The sequence below is a fragment of the Hyaena hyaena genome, unplaced genomic scaffold (genome assembly GCF_003009895.1).
Source record: "Hyaena hyaena isolate Hyena2069 unplaced genomic scaffold, ASM300989v1 scaffold_3, whole genome shotgun sequence".
Classification (NCBI taxonomy): domain Eukaryota; kingdom Metazoa; phylum Chordata; class Mammalia; order Carnivora; family Hyaenidae; genus Hyaena; species Hyaena hyaena.
Genome location: NW_024080635.1, coordinates 2,053,380 through 2,081,042, shown reverse-complemented (window position 1 = coordinate 2,081,042; position 27,663 = coordinate 2,053,380). Strand labels below are relative to the sequence as shown.

The window sequence follows — 27,663 nt, the reverse complement described above, 5'->3', positions numbered from 1 at the left end:
ACATTCTAAATTTATAGCAGTATAGCTTGAATTGGTACCAACTTCAAAAAATCTGTTTCTGTACAGCTCCAATTCCCTGTCACAAATTACATCCTTTTTAAAAAAATTTTTTAATGTTTTATTTATTTCTGAGAGAGAGAGAGAGACAGCGTGAGCAGGGGAGGGTCAGAGAGAGGGAGACACAGAATCCGAAACAGGCTCCAGGCTCTGAGCTGGCTGTTAGCACACAGCCTGACACAGGGCTCGAACCCATGAACCTTGAGATCATCAACTGAGCTGAAGTCGGACGCTTAACTGACTGAGCCACCCAGGTGCCCCACAAATTACGTCTTTAAATATACCCATTATATTCCCAGAAACATACATAGATTTGTAATTATTTTTTACACTTGTTCTTTAAATAATGTAGGAAATAAAAAGTAGAGTTACAAACCAATAATACTGATTTTTATATTTACCTATGTAGTTACCTTTATTGGCTTCAGATTACTGTGTAGTGTTCTTTCATTTCACATCATTTTCAGTTTGAAGGACCCCCTCTAGCGTTTCCTGTGAAGCAGGTCGTGTGGTAACACACTATGTCAGCTTTTGTTTATCCAGAAATGTCTTAATTTCTCCCTTGTTTTTGAAGCACAGTTCTGTCAGATGTAGAATTCTTTGGCTTTTTCCCCACCCCCCTCCTTTCTCTCAGTTCTTTAAATATGTCATCCCAATGCCTTCTGGCCCGCATGGTTTCTAATGAGAAATTGGCTTGTATGTGATGAGTCACTTCTCCCGTGTTGCTCTCAGGATTCTGTCTTTGGCTGTCAGTAGTTTGATTATGTGTCTAGCTGTGGATCTGAGTTTATTTTCCTTGGGATTCACTGAATATCTTTATGGGTAGATTCGTGTCTTACATTGAATTTGGGAGGTTTTGTACCATTATTTCTTAAATTCTTTCTGTGTCCTTTTCTGTTTCTTTAACTCTCATAAGACTTTTTGGATATGCTTGTTGGAATTCCATGTACTCCCCTGGCATGTTACTTTTACTCTTTCCTTTCTGTTCCTCAGAGTGCATACTTTGTTTTCTTGTCTTTAAGTTTTCTGATTCTGCTGTTTGCTCACATGTGCTATTGAACCCCTGTAGTGAATTTTTCATTTTAGTTATTGTACTTTTCAACTCTAAAATTTTTTTTTAATTAATTTATTTAAGTAATCTCTGTGCCCAGAGTGAGTCTCAAACTCACAACCCTCAGATCAAGAGTCACATGCTCCTCTCAACTGAGCCAGTCAGGTGCCCCTCAACTCCAGAGCTTCTGTTTGATTCTTTTTCTATTTGTTGTTACTGTCATTTTGTTCCTGCATTGCTTTCCTGATTTCCTTTCATTGTTTTTGTTTTGTTTTAGTTCTTTGTATTTAAGACAGTCATTTGTAAGTCTTTGTCTAGTATGTCCACCATCTAGGCATTTGCAGGGATAGTTTCTGTCAATTTATTTTGTCCCTTCGAATGGGCCATACTTTTCTGTTTCTTTATATGTGGTTATTTTTTTTAATTAAAAACTGGAAATTTGAATATTATAATATTGTAAGTCTGGAAATGTTTATTTGACATGTGTGCTTGTTTTTCCTTCTTTACCTGCCTTCTTTTTTATTATTTTTTATGATTCCATTTTATCTTTATTATTGGCTTATTACCTTTAAACAAGTTTCTTAGGGGCACCTGGGTGGCTCAGTCGGTTGAGCGTCTGGCTTCGTTGAGGTCATGATCTTACAGTTAATGGGTTCGGGCCCCGTGTCAGGCTCTGTGCTGACAGCTAGCTCGGAGCCCGGAGCCTATATCGGATTCTGTGTCTCCCTCTCTCTGACCCTTCCCTGCTCACGCTGTCTCTCTCTCTCTCAGAAATAAATAAAAAAACATTAAAAAAAAAATAAAGAAGTTTCTTAATGGGATGACTTTATATGTACTAACATGTTTACCATTTCTAGTATCCTTCCTTTTGTGAAGATCTGAGTTACCATCTGGTATCATTTTCCTTCTACTAAACTGTAGTATTTCTTCTTCTTCTTCTTCTTTTTAATGTTTATTTATTTTTGAGAGAGACAGAGAGACAGTGTGAGTGGGATAGGGGCAGAGAGAGAGGGAGACACAGAATCTGAAGCAGGCTCCAGGCCCTGACCTGTCTGCACAGAACCCAATATGGGACTTGAACACACAAACCGTGAGACCATTACCCATGCCGAAGTCAGACACTTAACCAGCTGAGCCACCCAGGCACTCCAACTGTAGTATTTCTTTAGTTCGTATCTGCTAGAGACAAAGTCTCAGGTTTTGTTTGAAGAAGTCTATTTCTTCTATTTCACTTTCATTTTTTTAAAATATTTTCATTGGGTATAGAATTCTAGTTTGACAAGTTTCCTTCAGTACAATTTGGTATTTCATTATCTTCTGACTTGCATAGTTTCTTTCTTTTTTTTCTTTTTTAAGTTTATTTATTTATTTTGAAGGAGAGATTGGGGCAGGTACAGAGAGAAGGGGGGTTGGGAGTGGAGAGAATCTGGAGCAGGCTCCACACTGCCAGCATGGAGCCCAGTGCGGGGGCTTGAATGGTGAGATCATGACCTGAGCTGAAACCAAGAGTCAGTTGCTTAACCAACTGAGCCACCTAGGCCCCCCCTGACTTGCATAATTTCTGGCAAGAAGTCAGGTCATTCTTCTCTTTCATCTTCTGTATGTGATGAGTCATTCTACCTGTTTTTAAGATTTTCGTTATCACCGGTTTTCAGGAATTTGACTATGATGTCCCTTAGTGTGATTTTCTTTGTTTTTACCATACTTAAGGTTTATTATGGTTTCTTGGGTTTTGGGATCAAATTTGGAAATTTTTCAGTCTTTGTTTCTTTGTAAGTTTTTTGTCTCCTTTCCTTGCTCCCCACTTTTTCCCCTGTGAATCCAGCTACAGATAAATTAGGCCATTTGATAAACATCACATAAGCCACTGTGGCATCATTTTTGGTCTGTCTTTTTCTTCTTACTGTGGGTGTGTCACATTTTCCTGCTTCTTGCCATATTTACAAGTTTTTGATTGGATTTTTGATGTAATTTATATTGTCTTTTTTTAAAGGATGTAGAAATTTATAGGCAGTTGTTATATTCTGCTCAGTTGATCAGTTGAAGTGTTGTTTAGAAGCTTTGTTAGTAGTCCTGTTTAGGGAATTTTTTTCCCTAAATTTTATTTATTTAAGTAATCTCTGTACCCTTTGTGGGGCTTGAACTTTCACACCCAAGATCAAGAGTAGCACACTCCTCTGACTGAGGCAGCCAGGGACCCCTCTAGGGATAGTTTGATCTCACTATTAAGGCATAGCCCTTTTAGGATCCTCACTGAATGCCCTGAGTGATCAGGGAGGAATCTCCATTCTGATTCATCAAATGTTATCCAACCCTGGAAAGTGTTGGAGCTCTGGAAACTGTTGAGTTTACAGCTTCCCCGTTGCTCTTTGCCTGACTCATGAAGCTTCTTCACCTGACACCTGTGCATCCTTAGTCTCTATCGCAGATTTAAGGGTTCCCAGGCAGATTTCCTGACCTTTTTTTTTCCCCTGTGTATCTCGCTCTTCTCTGGAATTCTGCCTCACAATTTCCAGCTCTTAATCTCCTTGACTAAGTGATTAACTAGTAAGTTTGCTTTGCTTTTTGGTAGCCCTCTCCCTGTTCAGTGGTCTAGAACATGCCTCCAGGCAGAAAGCCAAGGAGCTAAGTTAGGGCTCACCCTCTTGGGGATCACAGGTTTTCATTGTCTTGTGTCCAATATCTGAAACAAATTTACAACAAGAGGGTAAATCCAATCCCTGTTACTCCACTGTGGCTGGAGTGGAAGGGATAGCTATATTTATAATGCCTAGCAAAATAAAACAAAAAGCACTGTTAAGGAATAATTAAAAACAAAAAACCCAAAAACACCAGGAAGACAGACTTCTAAATGTATGTACTTCTAATATAATTGTCTTAAAATATATAAAGCAAAATAAAACTACAGGGTGAAATGGATACATTGACTGTTCATAAGTCAACAAAAAAATTAGTAAAGTAATAGAAGAGTTGAATAGCAAGGTGAACAACTTGATTTAATGGACATATGGCTTATAAAATGCCATGTGCAATTATTAAAGAATACAGATTCTTCTTAATCACACATGGGGCACTTATATAAATTGAATAAATCTTAAACCAAAAAAGCAAATCTTCAACATAGATGGTTCCTGACTTATTTTTTAATTAATTAATTTATTTAATGCTTATTTATTTTTGAGAGAGCATGATTTGGGAGGGGCAGAGAGAAGGAGACACAGAATCTGAAGCAGGCTCCAGGCTCTGAGCTGTCAGCACAGAGTCCGACACAGGGCTAGAACACATGAACTGTAAGATCATGACCTGAGCTGATCATGACACCCAACTGAGCCACCCAGGCACCCTGATGGTTCCTGACTTAGGATGGTTCAACTTAGAATTTTTCGACTTTACTATGATAGGAAAGTGGAAACACATTCAGTTGAAGCATTACTTTGAATTTTTATCTTTACTCGGGCTGTTGACATATGGTAAAATACTCATTCCTAATCCTGGCCGGCAGCAGTGAGTCACAGCTCCCAGGCAGCCATGTGATCACAGGGATAAACAACTGATAAACTTACAACTATTCTGCACCCATACAAACAATCTTTTGTTCACTTTCAGTGTAGTAGTCAGTAAGTTACATGAGCTAGTGAATATGTTACTATAAAATAGGCTTTGTGTTAGATGATTTTGCTTGCCCAACTATAGGCTAATATGAGTGTTCCAAGCACATTTACGGTAGGTTAGACTGAACTGTGATATGCAATAGGTTAGGTGTATTAAATGCATTTTTTAAAAATATTTTTATTTATTTCTAGGAGAGAGAGAGAGACAGAGACAGCATGAGCAGGGGAGGGTCAGAGAGAGAGGGAGACACAGACTCTGAAACAGGCTCCAGGCTCTGAGCTCGCAGTCAGCACAGAACCCGACGCGGGGCTCGAACCCACGAACCGCGAGATCATGACCTAAGCGAAAGTCGGACACTTAGCCGACTAAGCCACCCAGGCGCCCCTTAAATGCATTTTTGACTTAACGGTATCATCATCTTAGTGGGTTTATAAGGACATAGCCCAATCGTAACTCAAGGAAGATCAGTAAATTTAAAAGACTCCTTGAGTCTCTGATCACAGTGTAATTAATTATATTAGAAATAAATAACAGAGGGTGCCTGGGTGTCTCAGTCGATTAAGCGTCTTAGGCTCGGGTCATGATCTCATGGTTCATGAGTTCGAGCCCTGTGTTGGGCTCTATGCTGACAGCTCAGAGCCTGGAGCCTGCTTTGGATTCTGTGTCTGACTCTCTCTGCCTCTCCCCCACTCATGCTCTGTCCTTCAAAAATAAATAAATGTTAAAAAAAAAGATTTCCTTAAGAAATAAATAACAGAGGGGCGCCTGGGTGGCTTAGTCGGTTAAGCGTCTGACTTTCACTTAGGTCATGATCTCGCGGTTCGTGGGTTCGAGCCCCGCGTTGGGCTCTGTGCTGACTGCCAGCTCGGAGCCTGGAGCCTGTTTCGGAGTCTGTGTCTCCCTCTCTCTCTGACCCTTCCCTGCTCACACTGTCTCTCTCTCTCTCTCTCCTAGAAATAAATAAAATTAAAAAAAATTAAAGAAAAAATAACAGAAAAGTAAGTTCCCAAACATTACTGATTAAAAAAAAAAACAAAAAAAAACTCATGGTTCACATAAAACCATTGGAAATTTTGGTATTCAGAAGTGAGTTGCAATGAAAATATTATTATGAAGGAAATTAAAAATAGGAAGATAATAAGCAAAATACAAAGTCTGAACATTAATAACTTGGGTATACAGTTTAGAAAGAAAAGTGGAAAGGAGAATGAAATCATACAGTAGAGAGAGAGGATTAACAAAGGCAAAACTTGGATCCTGCCATTTGCAACACCGTGGATGGAACCGGAGGGTATTATGCTGAGTGAAATAAGTCAGTCAGAGAAAGACAGATAGAGCCTGCTGTGGATCCTGGATCTCCCTCTTCCTCTGCCCCTTCCCTGCTCAAGCTCCGTCTCTCTCTCTCAAAATTAGTAAATGTTTAAAAACAATACATAAACATGATACATAAACATACATAAAAATAAAGTGAAATGAAAGGCAACATGATACTAGTTCATCAAGTTTAACATTTACATGCCTACCACCCAGCAGTTAATTACTTAGAGTCCTCAAAGGATCTGGGAAATATTTCAGAGGGCTTGCAAAGTTAAGAATAAAATGTTATTTGCCAATTCAGAATGGATCAAAGACTTAATTGCTAAAAACTGAAGCAATGATTTTTTTGGATATGCCACCAAAAACACAAGCAACAAAAACAGAAATAAACAAGTGGGTCTGCATCAAACAAGAAAGCTTGAACTAAACTGAAAAGCTTCTGTACAACAGAAGAAACAGTCAGCCTATAGGATGGGAGAAAATATTTGCAAACCATGTATCTGAAAATGAGTTAGTATCCAAAATATATAAGGAGCTTCTACAACTCAATAACAACAACAGCAACAAAACAAATACTCCAATTAAAAATGGGCAAAGGACCTGAATAGACATTTTTCCAGAGCAGACATAGAATGGCCAACAGGTGCATGGAAAAAAAAAGTGCTTAACATCACCAGTCATCAGGGAAATCCAAATCAAAACTCTAGTGAGATACCACCTCACACCTGTCAAGATGGCTATTATAAACATAATTAAATAAAAAACAAGCTAAGGGGCAGCTGGCTCAGTTGGAAGAGCATGCAGCTCTCCATCTCAGGGTCATGAGTTCAAGCCCTGCATTGGGTGTATGGATTACTTAACTGGATAAATAAATAAAAACTTTTAATAAAACCCAAGAGGAAACAAGTGTTGGCAAGAATTTGGAGAGAAGTGAAGGCTTATACACTGTTGGTTAAGAATATAAATAGGGGCGCCTGGCTGGCTCAGTTAGTAGAGCGTGCAAGGGGAGTTCAAGCCCCACATTGGGGGTAGACTTTACTTAAAAAGTAAAAATTTTTTAAAGAATGTATTTTTTTAAATAATTTTTATTTTATTTGTTTTTAATGTTCTCATTTTTGAGAGAGAGAGAGCATGAGCAGGGGAGGGTCAGAGAGAGGGGGAGACACAGAATCTGAAGCAGGCTTCAGGCTCTGAGCTAGCTGTCAGCACAGAGCCCGACGCGGGGCTCTAACCCACACACCAGGAGATCATGATCTGAGCTGAAGTCGGACGCTTAACCAACTGAGCCACCCAGGCGCCCCTAAAGAATGTAAATAGGTGTAGCTACTCAAAAAATTGAGTAGGTACCTCAAAAAATAGAACTATCTTATGATCCATCAATCCCGCTTATGTTAAATCCAGTCACTGTGTCAGAGAGATACCTATGCCCTCGTGTCATTGCAGCATTATTTACAGGAGCCAAGACATGGAAACAACCTAAATATCCCATCAAGGGATGAATGGATAAAGAAAATATGGTGTATGTATACACAATGGAATATCATTTGGCTATAAAAACAAAGGAATCACCATTTGTGGCAATATGGATGAATCTTCAGGTTACATGCTAAGTGAAATAAATCGAAAAGAGAAAGACGTATACAAATACATGTATGTGTAGAATCTGAAAAGACCAAACTAGAAACCGTAGATTGTAGGTACGGTGCCTGGGTTGCTCCTTCAGTCAAGCATTTGACTCTTAATATCAGCTCAGGTCATGATCTCCAGTTTCTGAGATCCGAGCTGTCAGCGTGGAGCCTGCTCTGGATTCTCTCCCTCTCTCTCTCTCTGCCCTTCCCTTGCTTTCACTCTCTGGATAAATAAATAAACTTAAAAAAATAAAAACGATGTTAGAGATCACTTATGTCTCAATATAGCTGGAAAAAAGTGTAAAGACGTTATTTGCCATTTTTAACTATTTTGACATTTGCACTGCAAAAGTAGTACAAAAGCATTGATGTGGGAAACTTCTGGTGTCTTAGCACAAATCAAGACAGGAGAACCAAAGTATACTAGTAGTCTGTGTATTTGCCACTAGCTCACTCACTGTTGGGGGGAAAAAAAACTGCTGTGTCTTTGATGAAACAGTATTAATCCAACCTTTGAAAATGTGTCTGAAGGAAAATCGTCTAGCTAAATAAAATGCCTTATAAATTGACACTGTTTTTCAGGAATAAAGAGGCCAACCAGAAAACAGACATAGAGAACAAACTGATGGTTAGCAGAAGGGAGGTGATGGCGGGGGGATGGGTCAAATAGGTGAAGGGGACTAAGAGCACACTTCCTTGGTGAGCACTAACTAATGTATACAATCTTTGAATCACTGTATTGTACGCTGACATAACACAGTAATTAATGGAACGCTACTTGTCAACTATACAAGAATTTTTTTTTAATTGGCACTATTTTTACTTGAATGAATGACAGACTATTATTCAGACTTAGATACTAGACAGATGTTTTCTCAAAATGCATGCATTTCAGGATAGTGGTTTCCTTTTGGCTGGAGTTGGAGTGGGGCTGGAGGAGCCCACGACAGAGTGAGAGCCCACAAGTAGATTCAGATATATTGGTAATGCTCTAGTTTAGATTTGGTGGTGGGTTTACAGATGTTCATTGTATTATTTTGCTTGGTAACAACATTATATTTCATCTTTTTGGTTTTATCAAATATTACAGAGTAAATTAAAATTTTTTAATTTGAAAAATAGATGGTGGACGTTAAAGATAGCTTAGTATCTCACTGAATTAGATGTATTTGAGTTTATTGAGCAAGTCAAGTTTTCTCTGTTGTCATAGAGGTGATCATAACTTGTGGTCATTTATCATATGGCCTAGCATTGTTCTAATACTTCACAGTATTCACCTATTTAATCCTTCCCACAACTCTCTGAAGTAGGAATAGTTATGTCCCTGTTTTAAAGATGAGATGTCAGGTGCTAAGTTACTGATATTATCAGCCCTCCTTGAGGAGCTTCAGTCCCCCTGAGTAGGGGAGGTTGGAAGGTCAGGTGCCTAGTGAAAAGGAAATGCTGTCCTCTTAAGAGCCTTTGTATTTGTATCTTCTCTTTTTCTAGAGACTATGGCGAGCCCAGGGAAAGACAATTATCGAATGAAGAGCTATAAGAACAATGCCCTAAACCCTGAAGAAATGAGACGAAGAAGAGAGGAAGAGGGCATTCAGCTCCGGAAGCAGAAGCGGGAGCAACAGGTAGGTTCACCTGAATATGCCCAAACGTGCTGTTCAGGGAAATGATCCAGTTGCCTTGGTTGGGCTCCTTGCATTTCTTTTTCCCCTTCCCCTTAGGAAAACAGCTTAGCTCTGTGGGCCACCCATCCAGCTTTCTTTATTGTAGAGAGGTGTGGGGAGCTTTGAAGAAGAGAACCAGTCCCTTGCTCATTTCCCATATTTTAGACATCATGTATGTCTTCTGTACAACCTTCTAGTCCTAGCCCCTGTTGCCTTCTCTCTTCACCCCTATAGTCAGCGTTGGGCCTGGCGCCTTAAGAGGTTCCTCGGCTATTCTGGACTGCCTTCCTTCTGTGTCTTCAGTCCAGTCTTCGTCAGTCTCCCTAGGACTGAGACTGTATGAGTGCCTCATCAGCTGTGCTCCGGCCTACACCACCACCAGATTGGTGCCTTGCCCTGCTCGGGATGCAGTCCCCTAACCTGCTGCTGCCCATCCTCTTGCTTTGCTGTTACTCCTTTCCTTCAAACCCTTCTACATCTATCACCTTTTACACAGAGGGCACAGAAATCTTTAAATGGTCTCTTAGGGGCACCTGGCTGGCTCATTCGTTAGACCATGCAACTCTTAATCTCAGAGTCATGAGTTCAAGCCCCACCTTGGGCATAGAGCTTACTTTAAAAAAAGAGAATGTTCTCTTAAAAACTTCAGTTAGATATAACACAGTAAAGGCCTTGGATATCTTCCAGTGTACATATATTAAGCTTGGCATTGTCGCAACTATCCTAGCATTTCCTTGGCAGTTATTACCATAATTTAACATTGGATTGATCTTTGTTTTCTTTATTACAGTGAGTAGTTTTACCACTATATCTTTTCTTTTACTTTCAGCTTTTTAAACGGAGAAATGTGGAGCTGATTAATGAAGAAGCCGCCATGTTTGACAGTCTCCTCATGGACTCCTATGTGAGCTCTACCACCGGGGTAAGGCCCTTGCATGTGCTTCAGGCAGGCCTGCGAAGTACCAAAGTCTACAAAATGGGCAGTTCACATCATCTAGTAGCTTTGGCAACAACCATGCTAAGCTTTTTCTTCCATAGGCCCTTTTGTAGCTGGTCAGCTTAAAGAATTGGTAGGGTTAGATGGAGACACCGGAGAAAATATTTTAAGGGACGCCATCATCTGCCTCAGAGGTTAGGAATCATTCGAATGTCCCAACTTGAAGCAGCCGTAAATTAAACAAACACCTTCTCCTGAGCCTGCTGTTACACCATCCTCGTGCCCCCAGGTCCTTAGAAAGCAGGAATGTGTGCTCATATCTTGCTCTGGTGTTGGTTTGCCAAGTCTTAAATCTGTCGTATGTTCTAGGAGAGTGTGATCACACGAGAGATGGTGGAGATGCTCTTTTCTGACGATTCTGACCTGCAGTTAGCAACCACCCAGAAATTCCGGAAACTGCTCTCCAAAGGTACCAAGCCCAACCTTCCCCGTGGAGGCCCTACATGACTTAACCTTTTGTTTCCTTCCACTGATCTCATCTGCTGCCCCCCTTCACTCATTCTGCTCTAGCCATACTGCTTCAGTTCCTTGGACAAGCCCGGCACATTCTTACCTTTGCTCTGGCTGTTCCCTCTGCCTGATACCTTCTGGTCGCAGATGTCTGGGACAACTCCCCACTTCCCTGATCATATTCTGGGTTCTCAACAAGCCTACTCTGATACCGTATATAAAAAAACAGATATATCCCTTTCACTCTCAGTTTTTTAATCTTACCCTGCCCTACCTCTTCTTCTTTTCCCATTACACTTATTAATATATAATAGAAAGTCTCTCCTTGTTAGGACATGAGCTCTGTAAGGGCAGAGACATTTGACTGTGTTCACTGTGGTGTCCTCAGTACCTAGAACTGGCACATAGTTTGTACTCAATAAAGATTTTATGTCTGATAGGAAAAATACTTCTTGTCTCAGTAAATGAAGCAGTCCTGCCAAGAAAAGAATGATCTTCTTAGAAGGGAAATATTTAGACAAGGGTTGCCCATTTCTTGGGCTTTCTTTTCCTTAATCCCTCGCTTGCTTAGTTTCAGGAAGCCAAAGGCAAGTATACGTAAATTAAGGATTGGTTTTCTCTTTAGCATCCCAGCCGTATCACACACTTCAAAGATCACCAATTATTGTGAAAACCACCTCGCCAAAAAGGAGTTTGGGAATGTTGATAAGGACAGTCAGGACTCCCTAGGAAGGATGATGGACTGACCCCAGTGGATGCACCAGCCAAAACCTCTCTTGACTTTCTCTCCTTCCTTTCTCCCTCTTCCAGAGCCTAGTCCTCCAATAGATGAAGTTATCAACACTCCAGGAGTGGTGGATCGGTTTGTAGAGTTTCTGAAGAGGAATGAGAATTGTACGTTACAGGTGAGGCTGGTGTAGCAGGGTACCGGATGAAGGCCCCTTTTCCAAGAAATTTTAGTGGGGTGTTTCTATAGATGCATCTCTAAGGAAATAGACAAGTAATACGAGAAATTATTTAAGAGATGCCTCAGAGGTCTTGGCCTCAAATAAGAGAGCCAGAATCTCGTCTCTAAAACAGTCTCAGAGGAAGGACAGAAGAATAGGACAGGCTGAGTATTCAGTTATAAATCAGAGGTTCTAGGGGTGCCTGGCAGGCTCATTCAGTAGAGCATGCAACTCTTGTTAGTTCGAACCCCACATTGGGTATAGAGTTTACTTGAAATACATATATCTAAATGTTTATATATCTCTTAATGATCTAGTACTTTTTTTTTTTTTAACATTTATTCATCTTTTGAGAAAGAGAGACCGTGCAAGCAGGGGAGGGGTAGAGACGAAGACACGGAATCTGAAGCAGGCTCCCGGCTCTGAGCTGTCAGACAGAGCCCGATGTGGAGTTTGAACTCACAGACTGTGAGATCATGACCTGAGGCAAAGTCAGATGCTTAACCTACTGAGCCACAGAGGCACCCCAGTGATCTAGTACCGCTAATTACCTGTGTGACCAAGGCAAATCATTTAGCTTCTCTGGGTCTCTCTTTTCAGAAATGGGTAATGAGCAGTGCATTAGAACTTAACCAGAAACTCAGCTGAAAGGGACTTTGAGACACACATGTCACTCTAATCCTGGTTTCAGAAATGAAGAATGCAAAGCTCAGGAAATAAAGCAACTTGCCAAAGGACTCAGGTGCCACGGTAGTGCAGAGCTAGACTCGGGACCATTGAAGCCCGGGTCCACTCTTCCCATTGTGTCACTTCACTGCCCATACTGCATTATGAATTTAGTGTTTTGTCAGGGGCAAGAGGCTTACTGCTCTCAACCAGCTGTTAGGCATAGCCGCTCTGTCTGGAAGGACCTCTCAGTCGTGACTTAATCTCACTTTCAGTTTGAAGCTGCCTGGGCTCTAACGAACATTGCCTCCGGAACCTCTCAGCAGACCAAGATTGTCATTGAAGCAGGGGCTGTCCCCATTTTTATAGAGCTGCTTAACTCGGACTTTGAGGATGTACAGGAACAGGTAATGCTTAATTACAAGTTTGGCTTAATTCGTGACAGTACCTGTGTCATAACATACATTCGGTCTTTGCCCCCGGTTCCTAAAAATTCTAAAAGCCTTGGAATTTTCTGAGTGATAGGAGGGTCTTTTGTTATTTATAATGGAACACACCCAATGAGATGACTGCGTGGGGCCACTAGATAGCCTCCTGATGAGGGGGGTGGTCATCAGAACTCAGACCCCCATCCCTTCACCCCAACTCCCTCAGAGAGCTTCTGGTTGGTGAACACATGGACGTGCCCTGCGGAGGGCACAGAAGTTCTGCACCGCCCTGCCTCCTCCCCCCAAACCTTGCCCTGGGTGTCTCTCCCATTTAGCTCTTTCTGTTGTGTCCATTACAGTAAGCTAGTAAATGAAGGTAAAGTGTTTTCCTGAGTTCTGTGAATCATTCTATTGAATTACTAAAACTGAGGAGAGGATTTTTGAGGGAACTTTTGAATTTATATCCAGTTGGTCAGAAGTATGGTGACACCCAGGAATTGCAGCTGATGTTAAAGTGGGGGTAGTCTTGTGGGCCTGAGCCCTTAGCCTGTGCGGTGTGTGCTAACGCTAAGTAAGCTTAATGTCAGAATTGAATTGGATTGTTGGACCCACAAATGGTGTTGGAGAATTGATAGCTGGTGTAGGAAAGAAACCATACATTTGACATCAGAGGTAGATAGTATTGGAAAAAAGACACCACAGTAGCCTTTTCTCAGCACCTACAGACCATGAAGACACAACTTACATTTCTTCACTGGACTTTACTGATTGGATAAAAATTGGAAAGTGGAACCAAGATTTTTTTCCTTCGTTATTACACACCGGGTAGATCCTGTGAGGCTGCAAAAATGCAACTTTCCAATCACTTTCTCTTTTTCTGGGGAGTGGGCATAGGGAGGTCTTGGTTTGGCTCTTTGGCTGCAGTACAGATGTCAACCTGTCTTCTCCACTAAGCCGGGAACCCTCAGGGTAAAGGCCCTCATAGAACAAGTGCTCCATAGGGATGTTAACAAGGAGGGTACCTGATCCCTTTCAGGATGTCTCAGACCTTGATGCGGTTTTTGTCCTAGTTACTTGTGGGTACTCACTCTGGTGTAAAATATTGACAGAAGCCACTAGACTCTGAGTGACCATTCCATCATCCCCTTTTCAGGCAGTCTGGGCACTGGGAAACATAGCTGGAGACAGCTCCGTTTGCCGAGATTACGTCTTGAACTGTTCCATCCTTAATCCTTTGTTAACGTGAGTAATGATGATCATCTGCAGTTGGGGCATCTATACAGCAGACACATGGCGGATCTTTTCGGGGCAGCTTACCCTAAGATGTTAAGTAAATGCAGGAACACTAGAAGTATGCTGATTGACAAAGTAAAGGATAGGTATCTTTGGAGAGGGAGAAGATTGTGCCACTGGTTTGTGCCAAGGACGGTCTTCTGTTTCCTCACTTTGTGGCACTGTAGATTCTCATGTTGATCATCCCTGCCTCATCATTGAGCCAGGAGAGAGAGGCAAGGCTAACCCATCTGGAAAAATCCAACCTTCTCTATAGAATGCATTGATTTGTCATTTTATGCATAGGTACATTGGAGAGCTCTGATGTAAGATCAGAGACCCCCCCATGAAGGCTTAGGGGTTCTTCTCCCATCCCTCCCTCCCATACCCTACAAATAAAACTTCATCGAAACCAAAACAGAGAGAGAAACTGTTCTTCCAAGACCACAGCCCCATGGACTACCACTAGAACTCTTTCTTGGGTCCTTCACAGAAAATCATTCCTTACTGCATGGCTACAGTCCTCACGCTAGACCTTTAGCTTTTATTTCCAAGGAGAGAGATAAGTATTCCCTGTTTAGATCTCGTGGCCACAGTTTGGGACACAGTATGTCCTGCCTTAAAAGGTTTTCGGGCTTACTCAAATGCCAGCCCTCTGTTTGTCTTTATTAGCTGTGGCCTTAACTTAGCCACAGCTGGCCCTAATCCTCTGTGGAGATGTAGGTCGACCTCCTGGCCCAAACAAGCGCAGTTAACTTAGGTCTCTGGGTTGGAAGACAAGGTGAGGTTGCTAAAGTCTTAAGGTCCTGATTGGATTTGCTCCTGGGGTTCATGGGTAACAGCCCTGTGCCAGAGGCATTACTTGCTCAGGATCTGTCTTAAGGCTTTGCTGTTTCCTTCAGACTCCTTACCAAGTCCACACGACTGACAATGACACGGAATGCAGTCTGGGCCCTGTCAAACCTCTGCCGAGGAAAGAACCCACCCCCTGAGTTTGCAAAGGTGAGAGAGCTTCTTACCGGTTCCTGAGTAAAAGCAGTTTCCTTCATATGTAGGAATTTGGATATGGGAGTTTTCAGGTCTTTGGGTTACCTCTTAAAGTCTCAGTCCATGGGAAAGTAAAAGAGGCAATTGTCAGTGAAGTAGGTGATCTCGTGTATCTTGGATAGCAAAGTCGATAAGGTAGTTCTGATGGGATAATGTAGTAGAAATCTCCAGGTCTTAGAATTACTTGTAGAGGAAGGGACAGCAGTGTAGGGTTAGCGGTAGAGCTGATGTAGCCCTGTCCCGCCATGAGTCACTCTCACTCTGCTTCCAACAGGTCTCCCCTTGTTTGCCTGTGCTGTCTCGCCTACTCTTCAGCAGTGACTCAGACTTGCTGGCAGATGCTTGCTGGGCCCTTTCTTATCTGTCTGATGGCCCCAATGAAAAGATCCAGGCGGTCATAGACTCTGGAGTCTGCAGAAGATTGGTAGAGCTTCTAATGTGAGTGATCTGATTAGAGAGTACAGATTTCCCAAGTTTCTCCAAGTCTCAACTAAAGAACTGCAGCAAGCAGTCTGCTGCTCTCTGCAAAGATGTAGAGCTGTGAGAGTGCCGCCAGCCTTGGGGGTCAGCAGGGCTGGTAACTGTGCGCTGACCGTCTACTCATCAGATCTCCCTTCTCTGTAGGCACAATGATTACAAAGTGGCCTCTCCTGCCCTGAGAGCAGTTGGTAACATTGTCACTGGGGATGACATCCAAACCCAGGTAAGGAACAGGAGAGCTGGTTATAAACAAAATCCTTCCCTGATGGGGGCGGGGAGGCAGGGGGCACTGTGGTCTAGGAGAGAAAGCATGGGTTTGAGTGAAAAATTCCAACTTTGACACTTTCTGTATGATTGTGGGCAAGTTGGTTGCCTTCGTTTCTTCTGTAAGTTAGAAGCAAATCATGTCCACTGGGTGCTTTTGAAGGAAAACTAAATGGAATAAACTGCCTTACTACATGGGACATTGTAGGGAGAATTCTTAAGTTGTTGAATCACGGCCCCCTTGAGACACTAAAAGCTGCAGAACTTTACTGCTTCTTCCCATACCTTTAGAATCCCATGGACACTACCTCATGTAAATCTCATGTTAATAATACCTCCAATGAGGGCACAGTAAAAAAGCATTCCTTTGTTCAAAGGCCAGAGATCAGAGTGTTCTTTAAGTCTTGAGTTGGCATAATTTGGTCGGATTCTTGACAAATTCTTGAGTGATCTCACACCTACACTCACTTAGCGTAATGTCTTCCAGCATGTGTCATGCCTTCATTCCTTTCTAAGGCTGAATAGGAAGCAGTCCATTGTATGCATATATCCCGTTTTGTTTATCCATTTGTCTGTTGATAGATTCCTGGGTTGTTTTCACCTTTTGACTATTACGAATTTTATGTTTTAAGATTTTGACAGACCACCGTACTGTCTTGCACACCAGCTACACCATTTTACGCCTCCGCCAGCAATATACTGGTTTCCAATTTCTCCACATCCTTGCCAACACTTGTATTGTCTGGGTTTTTTTTAAATTATAGACATCTTGATAAGTGTGGAATGGTATCTTATTACAGTTTTGATTTGCATTTCCCTAATGATTAGCGATGTTTGGCATCTTTTCATATGTTTATTGGCCATCTATATTTCTTTGGAGAAATGTCTATTCAAGTCCTTTGACCATTTTTTAATTGGTTCTTCAGTTTTTCTTTTGTTGCCTGTGCTTTTGGTATTCTAGGTCATTCTTAACTGTTCAGCCCTCCCTTGCCTCCTCCACTTGCTGAGCAGCCCCAAGGAGTCAATCCGGAAGGAAGCTTGCTGGACCATTTCAAATATCACTGCGGGCAACAGGGCTCAAATACAGGTAGAACAACAGCGGAGGGGAGGGCATGGGAACTTGAGTGGTTTTGGTTTATTGGTTTCCCTTTAGAAACTGGGGTCAAATGTGCTATTAAAGATTCTTTGTAAGAAGCCAGGTTCCTCTGTGGCTTCTCTCTGGGGAGAACAGAGGACTCCCGGGAAGAGGAAGATGTCTGAATCGTAGGCTAGATTTGCTTACTCTTCTCAAAGTGACTTTCTCTGTACCCTGCTCCCCATCTTCTCTCAGGCTGTCATAGATGCAAACATCTTCCCTGTTTTGATCGAAATCCTTCAGAAAGCAGAGTTCCGTACAAGGAAAGAGGCAGCCTGGGCCATCACCAATGCCACATCAGGAGGAACCCCTGAGCAGATCAGGTATCACATTCATTTCTCATTGTCTTGAGTGATATGTACACTGCCTTCTTGGTTCATGGTCTACAGTGACTGCTAAACTGCCTTTTCTGGCCCGAGTCCAGCAGCAGGTTTAACTGGTACGATGCTAGATTGGCACTGAATTCTGGAACAGATTCTTCTAAAGCATGAACCTCTTTTTCTTGCCTAGAGAATAGAGACCTATGATACAGACATTCATTTCTCCTCTCCTTCTTTCTCCAGAGAACTTTAAATCTATATAGTTCTCAATTATACATGAAGAAGAACCACGCTGTGGCTCATTCACAACTTCTTTGGGAAGGCATTTTTGGGGGGTGACACTTGGGAGAAGCACATAGAAAGCCACTGTATGTGTGTCCGTTCTTGGATTCTGGTTTCTGTCATCAACAGGAGTAGGGGTGTTTTGCCCTCAGATTGTGGCCCAGGAAGAAAAGTAGGAATATACTCAACATATTTAAAGCCTTAGGAGAAAGGGGATAACCATTGAGTTAAGCTTTGAAGGACACAGGGTTGTAAAATCCCTTTTACAGGAAATAGCATAAGTAAGGGCACGAAAGTCAGAAACTTGGAGATGTTTACACGTTTAAAATGTAGGATCCTTGGAAGAGAATGATGGGAAGTGATGGGAGATGATGGGTGGGTACCTGATTGTAGACAGGGTCTGTTTTGTCATGCCTCTAGAGCTTGGACTGAAAATTTTAAGCAGGGAAGTGATGTGTTCAGAGTGGTAACATTACAGCCAGGGTACATTAGAGATGACGAGAGGAATCTATGCCAGCCTCCCCCATGGGAATGAACTAGACTCGGAGCATTAGGAGGATGGAGAGACTGAGATAAAGGATGAAGTTTACAAAGGCTCAGCAAGAAGGGGTTGCTCAGAGTCCTGATGTGTGAAAGAGACCCACAGGCCCCACAGCACCTGCCTAGTACCTCCCTTGCGCTTTGTTAATTTAGGACTTTCCTGGTCTCTGCCCCCAGGTATCTAGTCTCACTGGGCTGCATCAAACCCCTGTGTGACTTGCTGACGGTGATGGATTCGAAGATCGTGCAGGTGGCCCTCAATGGGCTGGAGAACATCCTTCGGCTTGGAGAGCAAGAGGGCAAGCGCAGTGGCTCAGGGGTCAACCCCTACTGTGGCCTCATCGAGGAAGCCTATGGTGTGTGCCGTCTCCCCAGCATCTCACCTCTCCCTTAAGTAGAGAAGTTCTAGGTCAGGACCCAGGGACTGTGTGCCCCCAAAGTAGTATACATGTGAGGCTGTGGGATTTTGGGGGTCATCATTGAATGCAAAGTTCTATCCCATCATACCCTTCACCCTCTGAGAAGCAGTAGATCAATTCTCTTTTTGACAGGTTCTGCCTAGTGAGTAGGTATGGCACAGATGCAAAAATAAAGCTCCAGAATTGATGAGAGAATCAGGCACTGGAAGGTACACTTTCAGCTGAGTATCTAGCAAGTTCCAGTAAGAGTGCTCATCACTCATCTCTGAGAACTTTAGAGAAGCTAATGATTTGCCCAGGCCACTCCGGTAGTTAGAAGCAGAATCGGGACTAGAACTACTGATTTATAACTGATGTTTTGGGCCTTTTCCTTTGGGGTTATGTAGTTTTAGGAAAAGGTCTTAATTCTCTTCTTTCAGGTCAGAGAGAGATCTGATCATATTACTTGTATTGATAAATCCTAACATGCCACAGGGAAGGAAAAACAGATAACTATTTCATGGCCCCGTGGAAAAGCAGTCACAGTTTACTCTTGTCCTCCCTCTTTCTTGCCACCATAGGCTTGGATAAAATCGAATTTCTCCAGAGCCATGAGAACCAGGAGATCTACCAGAAGGCCTTCGACCTCATTGAGCACTACTTCGGTGTAGAAGATGATGATAGCAGCCTGGCCCCCCAAGTGGATGAGACACAACAGCAGTTCATCTTCCAGCAGCCTGAGGCCCCCATGGAGGGCTTCCAGCTATAATGTCTGCCTCCGGGGAGGGGAGGGGATGGGAAGCACCACCAACCAGCGGAAGAGCAGCCCTCTGGTGGGCGGGAAACCAGCCCCCCCATCATCAGCCACCATACACCTCTGCTGCCCTGGAAACTGTGCTCTTGACCTGCTCCGCCCCCTTCCCTGGAGGGAGCACCCTCTGGACAGACAGAACCATCTGAGGCTCACATTTGGGTTTTGTGACAAGAAGGGGACGTGTTGGGTTTTTCTTCCTTACACTATATTTTGGCTGCACATATGTCTTTAACCCAGGAGCCCAGGGGTAGACAAAGGAGGACTGAGGTAATCAATTTTGCACCTTTTTTTTTATTTTATTTTTTCTTTAGTGGTGACTTCCTTCCCTTTTATCTTCCTTCATCCTTCCCAGTTCTCTGCCCTGATCTGTGTAACTCTTATCTTGGGTACTTGAGCAGATGGAATATTCCAGAGGTGGGGGGGGGGGGGGGGGGGGGAAGGGGAGAAATCCAAAACAAAGTGTTCTTGCTCTGACAGAATATTAATCTTGTATGCTTGGATTGAGTTATTTAATTTTTTTTTTCTTTTGCACATTTTTCTTGTATTAAGATTGCTCTTTCCAAGAGCCATGAGTTCCTGGTTTTAGGAATCCCAGCTACCAGCATGGTCTGGGACTAGAGGTCGAGGGGGAGGCCACCATGAGACAAAGGCCCCTTCCTCCCTCTAACCCTTTCCTGGACCTCTTTAGCTTGGGAGATCTCCTTCCCTCTCCAGGGGCACGTGCACCAGTGGGAGGGGAGGGGAGGGAGGAGCACAGGCCTTTGGATGGGGCTTCCCATGTGCCGCTGCTGACCCCACGTTCCCTGCCCACCTTCCTGTGGTGCGACCCAGCTTCATTTGTTTACTTGAAAATTCCCCTCGGAGCTGAATGAACCTCTGAGGTAGCTGTATTTTCTCCTAAGCACGAGACGGAGGTCTGTGGGCCTTCCTCTCTCCTGAGGAGAAAGTCCTCGCTCTGGTGACCCATCAGTTGCAGAGGCGGCTGGAGTGAGAACGTCATGTATTGGGATAGCCAGGGATCCCTGCCTTTGGCCTTTCTTCTTCCTTGTCCTCTTCCATAGTTGGATCATGTATATTTTACTTCCAAAGGAGAGAATGTCAAAAAGTTCTGTATTTTTTTATATTCTATATATTAGGTAGGTCAATCTTAATTGGTCTCAAGAGGAAGAACTGTCTGTAATTTCTCGAAGTAGGGTACTGTGAGGAAGACCAAAAAGAGATGGGGAAGGTCCGTGGCTCAGGGAGCCTGAGCTTGGTCCTTTTCCCCTCTGCTTAGGTTCTGGGCCACCCCCTGGGACCAACCCTTAGCGCTGGAACCTTTACATAGCAGGTCAGCCTGGTCTGACTGTCCCAGTACCTGCAGGGAGCAAGGATGGCCCCAGGGCCCCGTGAAGTCTACCACTCTAGTCCTTACTGCTAAGTGTCCTGCTTATATTAGGAAACCCAGAAAGCAGTCTGCCTTCTTAGATTCTGTCTCAAAGGCCCTGTCCGCATAAGTTCCCACACGTGGCTGCTTCTCCAGGTATCACGGAACTTAGCAGCCTCCGGACTTTTGTGAGAGTTACTGGTATCTTTCCTGTTTGGGAATCCTTGGACCTGGTTTGGGTCTTGCCCTTCCTTGTGACAGTTATAATCCTAATGCTTTTTCTATTTGAGGAAAGCTAGCGTGATGCTTCAGTGGCTCACCTATGCTTTGGTGGACTACATGATAGTAGAGCACAGTTGTTGGGGAGAAGGATGGAGAAAGCTGCCGGCCAAGTGTAGATCAGCTGCGGAGCTGTGGGCACAGCCTGCCCTGTTCTTGCTTCCCCACTGTGGTCAGTTGGGTGCCTGCGCCCAGCTGTAGTTTACCTTCCCCGGAGACTGTGTTGCTCTTGCTCCCACTCCCCCATACCCCCGGCCCCGCCCGGCTCAGGTTAAACCTATACCCCTCTGCTTACAGATCTAAAGTTTAGGTGCTCACTGTCGGCCATTGGTCTTGAACTTGCCCTCTCCTAGTGTTGAGATCCAGTCCCAGAACCATTTTCTGAGAAAGGTGGTTTGGGGCTTGTGGTTGTCACTGAAAAATCCCACCAATGCTGCTCCACTTTAGTAAATCAGATGCTCTTCTTCAGCTTAGGAGTGACAGCCACCAACCCTTGTCAAGTAGGCAAGGGGCAGGACCCTTGTCACTTGGCCTGCTGCCTCCATCACAAAACTGTTCTCCTACAGTTCAAAGCCACCTGCCCCCCCACCTCACACACCCCCCCCAACGTCCTTATCCAAAGGGCAGAGCACTTTAGTAGGACCTATTTTATACATCTCAAGCAATAGCTGAGTCCCTGGCATTGGGGCCAGATTTTTCTTGTGAGACATACACATCCTGCTTTTCCCAGCTGCACCTCTAAAATCTTACACTTCAGATCTGGAGCCTGTACCAGATGGAAGATTCTCTTTTGATCTTCTGGCTGCTGCTTAAAGCCAGTTTTCTCCAAGGACTTCAAAGGTGAAGTCTCCCAGGGCACAACATGAGGACAGATTTCTCATCAGATAAAGTGGCCTCTAGGAGCTTTCCTTTGTTGGTGTCTTCCTCAGCCCATATTTTCCCATTATTTCCCTCTAACCTACCCTTTCAGCCAGCAGGTGAGGTTCTTCCAGCCCCCAGGGGCAGTAATACCATCTTCTCTGTCTCCTCCTCTCCTTTGGCCCTCTTGGGAAGCAGAACATTATTTCTGTAGCCCAGCCTTGACAGCCACTCTTTGTGGCCAGCCCCCGTCTGGACTCTAGACCCTGCCCTTGGTGAGGTCAAAGGGCACTTTCTGGTGGATTTCCGAATGGATGTTGTAGGGATGAGGGAGCTCCCCAGCCTGTTGTAGGGAATAGCCTGAATAGCCTGAAAAGACATGTTTTTGGAATCTTTCTATTTGGGCACATGGCTGCTCTAGCCATTTTAAGATCTCAGGTGGAGGTGGAGGTATCTAGGTGTGGATTAGGGGACAGGGAGCCGCCTTCTTAGCTCAAGTGTTCTGTGCTGTTTCGAACAGTGCTGGCTATTTTATGGCCAGCCGCTCTGGTTATCCCACCCCCTACATCTTCTCTAGTACTATTACAGTCTCCAGTCTCAGAAACCCGCCTCCATTCTGAGCTATCCCCAGTGACTGACTGCCTGACCTTGGTGTTGCTAGTGCCTCTGGTAGAACCATATGGGTTCCGCGTTCAGCCGCAGCCTAGTTACCTGGGGCAGTGGGTACACACGACCCTTCCGAGGAGCAGGCATTGATGACCTCAGCTTTCAGGAATCCTTGCTGTTTCCCCTCCTTACCTAGAACCCTTAGATCTGCTCCTTCTACCCTTTGCTCTGGAGACCACTGTCCCAGAGCCGTGTGTTTTGGAGCTAAACTGCACAGATTATAGCTGCTACTGTACTTGGTCAAAGAAGAGCAAAAGAAGGCTCTCGGGCACACTCTTATTTCTCTCAAGCCACACCCGTTTAAAATGAAAACCGTCCTAGCAGAATGAACTGGATTTCCATTTTATCACGTCTACCTGCCTTTCCTCTGTATCCTAGACTTACCCCATTCTAGCAGACCAGAAGGGAAGGAGATGAACCCCTAACAGTACTCCCGCCCCCCACCCCTTCCCACGGTGCCCCTCTTTGGAGGCCTCAGCTCATTCATTCCAGCCACATCTCCTCCCTGAGACTCCCTCAGTTCAGTATCCGTCACCTTGGATTCCTCAGTAGATTCATCTTGTGAGCTCAGATTCTGGAGTTTGAGTTGGGAGCTGGAAGGAGAACAGGCTGGCTGGAGGCCTCAGGCCTGTGTGTGCCCGTGTGCCTCCCCGGCGAGGGGAAAGGCGCAAGGCTTGGTGTGCTGACCCATAGAGAGTGCTCACTACCAGCAGCGACATCTTCCGGATAGGACTGTCGTAGAAGTGAGTGTGTGCGCCTGAGAATTTGCTCAGAGGAGATTTCTTTCACAGCCGTTTTAAGATTGCACATCGTAGACCAATCTTGTCCAGTATTTTTTCTGTGTCTTAACTCTTGAATTCTTTTGTTAAGCCAGCAAGCTGAGAACATGGATCCTGCAGGGATCATGTGGTAGGAACTAGCTGCTCTTTGGCCAAGGCCTTCATAAATGATTCAGCCATCCCACTGTCTACCCCCTAGGTCCACCCCCCCACTAAAACCATGATAAGGGAATTCAAAGTTAGTGCCAATCAAGTCTGAATTAAAGCTGTTATTTTTCCTCTGAGAGGGCATTTTTCATCAGGCCTGGGGTATGTGCAGAGCCAAAACCAGGTGTGGGAGGGAGCATTAACTTTCGGGTTGGTTCCAGAACACCCAGGAAAAGGTTTGTGTAGTGTGTTATAAAGGTCTCCGGTGGGTCCGGGCCTACCTTGTTATTTCTGGGCCAGCCTGACTCCTGAAGTCCACTTTAGCACAGACCTGAACAGCCAGACCTGCGCCCCTGTGTAGGTTAGATTTTCAGCCCCTGGGTTTGGGGAGAAAACTCTGCCATGCCCTGGAGGCAGTGAAGGAAGTCAAACCTCAGATCCAGAGACTGACTGGTTGGGAACCCCTGACTCAGGATGTCTTTAATGAGTCCACCTCTACAAGAACTCTCAGGCCCTGGAGTTAGGTACTCTCTTTTTGCCAGCTGCTGTGGGAACTGTCTTTGAACCACTAAAGAAGCGTAGGGGGTGGAGAGGCGGTATGAGGTCCCAGCCACCCAAGACAGGCCAGAAGTCCTTCAAAAACATCCTGGGTTCCCAGCTAAAGACCCTAGGACGCTGAATCGAAACCTCTTCCTCACTGGTTTATTCTTTCCAAATTCATTTGCTTTTAGTTTTCCAACAACTATAAACTCTGGCTGTTTTCCATGTTCTCAGGGCCCCTGGGTAGACAGACAAAGTTTGATGATTTCAGAGCAGACATAGGCCAAGAAACCGTGGCATTGAGTGTGCTGAGTCCAGACAAATGATATTTATATACACATCCAAATTTGAAGAGAAAATGTATTTCTTTAGGTTTCAAACACTGTACTAGATATAAAGCAAAAATAAAAACCTGTTGCAAAGTTCTAAATTGTCTTCTTTGGAATGATCCTAAACTGGAGTTTGGGGAAGTGATTGAGGAAAGGGTGTTTAAACTTAGGGCTTAACCGTGGAATTGGGATTGCAGCAGCCTACTGCTGCTATAAAGAATTTTTTTAATCCGCTCTATTGAGATATAATTGATATACAGTGAATGACACATATTTAAAAGGTGCAGTTTGATAAGTTTTGACCTATGCCCACGAAACCATCATCACAATCGTGACAGTGAACATTTCCCATCACTTCCAGAATTTCCCGCAAGCCCCTGTGGGATTCCACCTTCCTGCCCAAACCCCAGCAACCACTGAGGCGTGTTCTGTCACAGTAATTTAGTTTGCATTTTCCAGAGTTTCTCTATAGGATTTTGATATAATTTTATCAGCTCCACTCAAAGCCCTTTGAGCCCTTCTCACATTTAGATCAATTCCAGGACAGAGATTACAAACAAGCAGCCAAAAAGCTGATTCATCCCAAAAGGAGGGTTTGGGTTTAATGTTTATTTTGAGGGAGAGGGCGGGAGAGGATCCCAAGCAGACTCCACACTGTCAGCACAGAGGCGGACACAGGGCTCAATCCCATGAACCACGAGATCATGACCTGAACCAAAATCAAGAGTCAGACGCTTAACCGACTGAGCCACGCAGGGGTCCCCATTGGTAACATTAAAAAAAAAAAAAAAAAAAAAGACCTATCTTGGAAAATAAGCTCACACTACTGGGTCTAAGTTTCTGCTTGAAAACAATCTGCAAGAGCTCTATTTTACCACAGTCCACTGTTATCAATGGTCCCCTCTACTGGCAGGTGTTATTATTACTATTTTCTTTTACAGCAAAGGAGAAAATAACCTTCAACCCACATTTCTCAAATTTTCTTATTCCTTGCCTGCCTACTCATTACCCAGCTGGCCCTTGTAAAGCCACTGTTGATCTTTCTAGCTACACCATTCCACCCCATCACCCCATGCATACATTGTTCTTCCCATCTTTATCTCTGCCTAGAACGCCACACCCTCTTCCCACGGGAATCCATCAAGCCCTGATTTATATATTACCTCCTCAAGAGACTTCCAGCGTGTTTGTCTGGAAATAATCAAGGGCCTTCGTTCTCAGAGACCTGGATTCCAAACCTTTCTGGCTTGAGTTCCACCTTCAGCCACATTGCCTCTCAATGTTACCTGGTAAACAGCAGACTACAAGATGGGGTTAGAGCACTGCCCTGAAGTCTGAGGAAAATACTGAACATCTTGAAGAGCCCCAAAACAAGTCTTGATTTGCACGATTTCATTCTCTGCCCTCACTGTCCCAGACAGATGCTAGGCTTTAGGATGAGGATTTAGCCAATAGTTCTTGTAATGTTCACTGACTTGTAAGCAAATAATTTCAACATCTCTTTACCAATGCTGTTACAGAGCTCTATCCAGACATAGGGAGATGTGACAGACTACAGAGCACTGGGAAGGCTCTGAAGTGGCCCTTGTGCTGGGCCTCAATTTATTGTTTTTGCCAGAAGTGCATTTTGGAAGCTGGAATAGCACCTGCAAAAACTGGGAAATTCTGGCAAGATTAAGACTATACTGGGAACAAAAAAGGCAGAGAGCATGGATAGGATTGTCTGGAAACAAAAGTCAGACCATTTCTACATTAAATTCCAGGCACATGGGTTGGCTGTTTTTCTCTTATCTATAGGCAGCTGGATAAAGAACTGTGATCTTACATTTGGAGAAAGTTTGGGTTCTCCCCCCTTTAGCCGGGTGCAACTGGGATTTTGTCTGCAGAGGGTGGACCAGTCAAAGAAAAGGCTCAGGCGGGCACCTGGGTGGCTCAGTCGTTAAGTGTCTGACTTCGGCTCAGGTCATGATCTCACATTTGTTGAGTTCGAGCCCCGCATCGGGCTCTGTGCTGACAGCTAGCTCAGAGCCTGGAGCCCGCTGCAGATTCTGTATCTCCCTTGCTCTCTGCCCCTCACCTGCTCTCTCTCTCTCTCTCGCTCTCTCGCTCTCTCTCGCTCGCTCGCTCTCTCTCTCTCTCAAATAAATAAACATTAAAAAGGAAGGAAGGAGGGGCGCCTGGGTGGCTTAGTCGGTTAAGCGTCCGACTTTCGCTTAGATCATGATCTAGCAGTTCGTGGGTTCGAGCCCTGCGTCGGGCTCTGTGCTGTCAGCCCAGAGCCTGGAGCCTATTTCAGAGTCTGTATCTCCCTCTCTCTCTGACCCTCCCCTGCTCACGCTGTCTCTCTCTCTCTCTCTCCTAGAAATAAATAAAACATTAAAAAAAATTTTAAAAAAAAAAAGGAAGGAAGGAAGAGAAAGAAAGAGAGGAAGGAAGAAAGAAAGAGGAAGGAAGGAAGGAAAGGAGGGAGGGAGGGAGAGGAAGGAAAGGAAAGGAAAGGGAAAGGGAAAAGGAAAGGGAAAGGAAAGGGCTCAGGAATCTACTGTGGCCAAACTTCTTGCAGATGCCCCTCAGCCCCTTCCAAAGAAGGACTAGGGTTAGTAATAGAGAAGGGGAGGACATAATTTCACAAATTACCTTGACTCATCCTCGAGGAAAGCGTGCCATGTTCATTTCTTCTGGGTACGAGTTAGGGAGGGTAGTTCAGTGGTTAAAACGGGTACTGGTGCCAGACTTCCTGCTTCTGAGTCCCTGCTGGAACCACTCATAGCGATGCGACAAAGTTATCTTTTTACCTTACTCTCCTCAGACGCAAATGGGAATAACAAATACTACTCATCTTGATAAGTAGTTACAAGGATTAAGCTAGAAGATGGGAAAGCACACGGTAAGCGCTCAAAGAACTGCTATTGTTATGAAGAGTTTTCGTTTGAATACGGAAAATGTCTGGTCACAGCAAATTAGTGATGAAGTTAGGACTGGAATACATATCTCCCGATTCCAGCCCAATATTCATTCTATCCCTCGTCCTCAGAGTTCCTCCTAGTCACGGGCGTTCACAAAAGGGGAGTAAGGGCTGGTCGGGGCGTGCAGGAAAGAACAGCCAGCCGCAGGGCTTTGGACCTGAATCATAACTTCTGCATGACAGGAACAGGAAGGACTCGTGTCGTGTATCCGTGCAGAATGACTAGGTCCTTTCAGACCTCCGGGGTACCCGGCTCCCAGGACTAAAGTTCTTTCCGTTGCATCTTGGGAGATTGGGGGGTGTGGGCGGCCAGCCCCCGGCGCATGACGGGACTTGTAGTCCTTTTCCTCCCCCGCCTTCCCAACTCC

General features: G+C 44.2%; 1 protein-coding gene and 1 long non-coding RNA gene across 3 annotated transcripts in view; one reads left to right on the top strand and one right to left on the bottom strand.

Moving 5' to 3' along the window:
- KPNA6 (karyopherin subunit alpha 6) overlaps window positions 1–24,431 on the top strand; it is a 56,829-nt gene extending 32,398 nt beyond the window's left edge. For both annotated transcript variants that reach the window (XM_039231144.1, XM_039231134.1), the window contains exons 2-14: window positions 9,154–9,287; window positions 10,156–10,248; window positions 10,633–10,732; window positions 11,584–11,678; window positions 12,662–12,793; window positions 13,968–14,056; window positions 14,989–15,088; window positions 15,408–15,571; window positions 15,758–15,836; window positions 16,839–16,964; window positions 17,208–17,335; window positions 18,332–18,510; window positions 19,134–24,431. In XM_039231144.1, the coding sequence (XP_039087075.1) occupies window positions 9,154–9,287; window positions 10,156–10,248; window positions 10,633–10,732; window positions 11,584–11,678; window positions 12,662–12,793; window positions 13,968–14,056; window positions 14,989–15,088; window positions 15,408–15,571; window positions 15,758–15,836; window positions 16,839–16,964; window positions 17,208–17,335; window positions 18,332–18,510; window positions 19,134–19,321 (1,607 nt within the window). In that variant the 3' untranslated portion in view covers window positions 19,322–24,431. The remainder of the gene's footprint in view (window positions 1–9,153; window positions 9,288–10,155; window positions 10,249–10,632; window positions 10,733–11,583; window positions 11,679–12,661; window positions 12,794–13,967; window positions 14,057–14,988; window positions 15,089–15,407; window positions 15,572–15,757; window positions 15,837–16,838; window positions 16,965–17,207; window positions 17,336–18,331; window positions 18,511–19,133) is intronic.
- A 566-nt stretch (window positions 24,432–24,997) lies between these two features.
- LOC120231210 lies at window positions 24,998–27,635 on the bottom strand. The gene is made up of 3 exons (XR_005528286.1): window positions 26,968–27,635; window positions 25,494–25,631; window positions 24,998–25,039 (listed from the first exon to the last, which is right to left on the bottom strand). It is a non-coding gene; the product is annotated as an uncharacterized LOC120231210 (long non-coding RNA).
- Window positions 27,636–27,663: the final 28 nt, after the last annotated feature.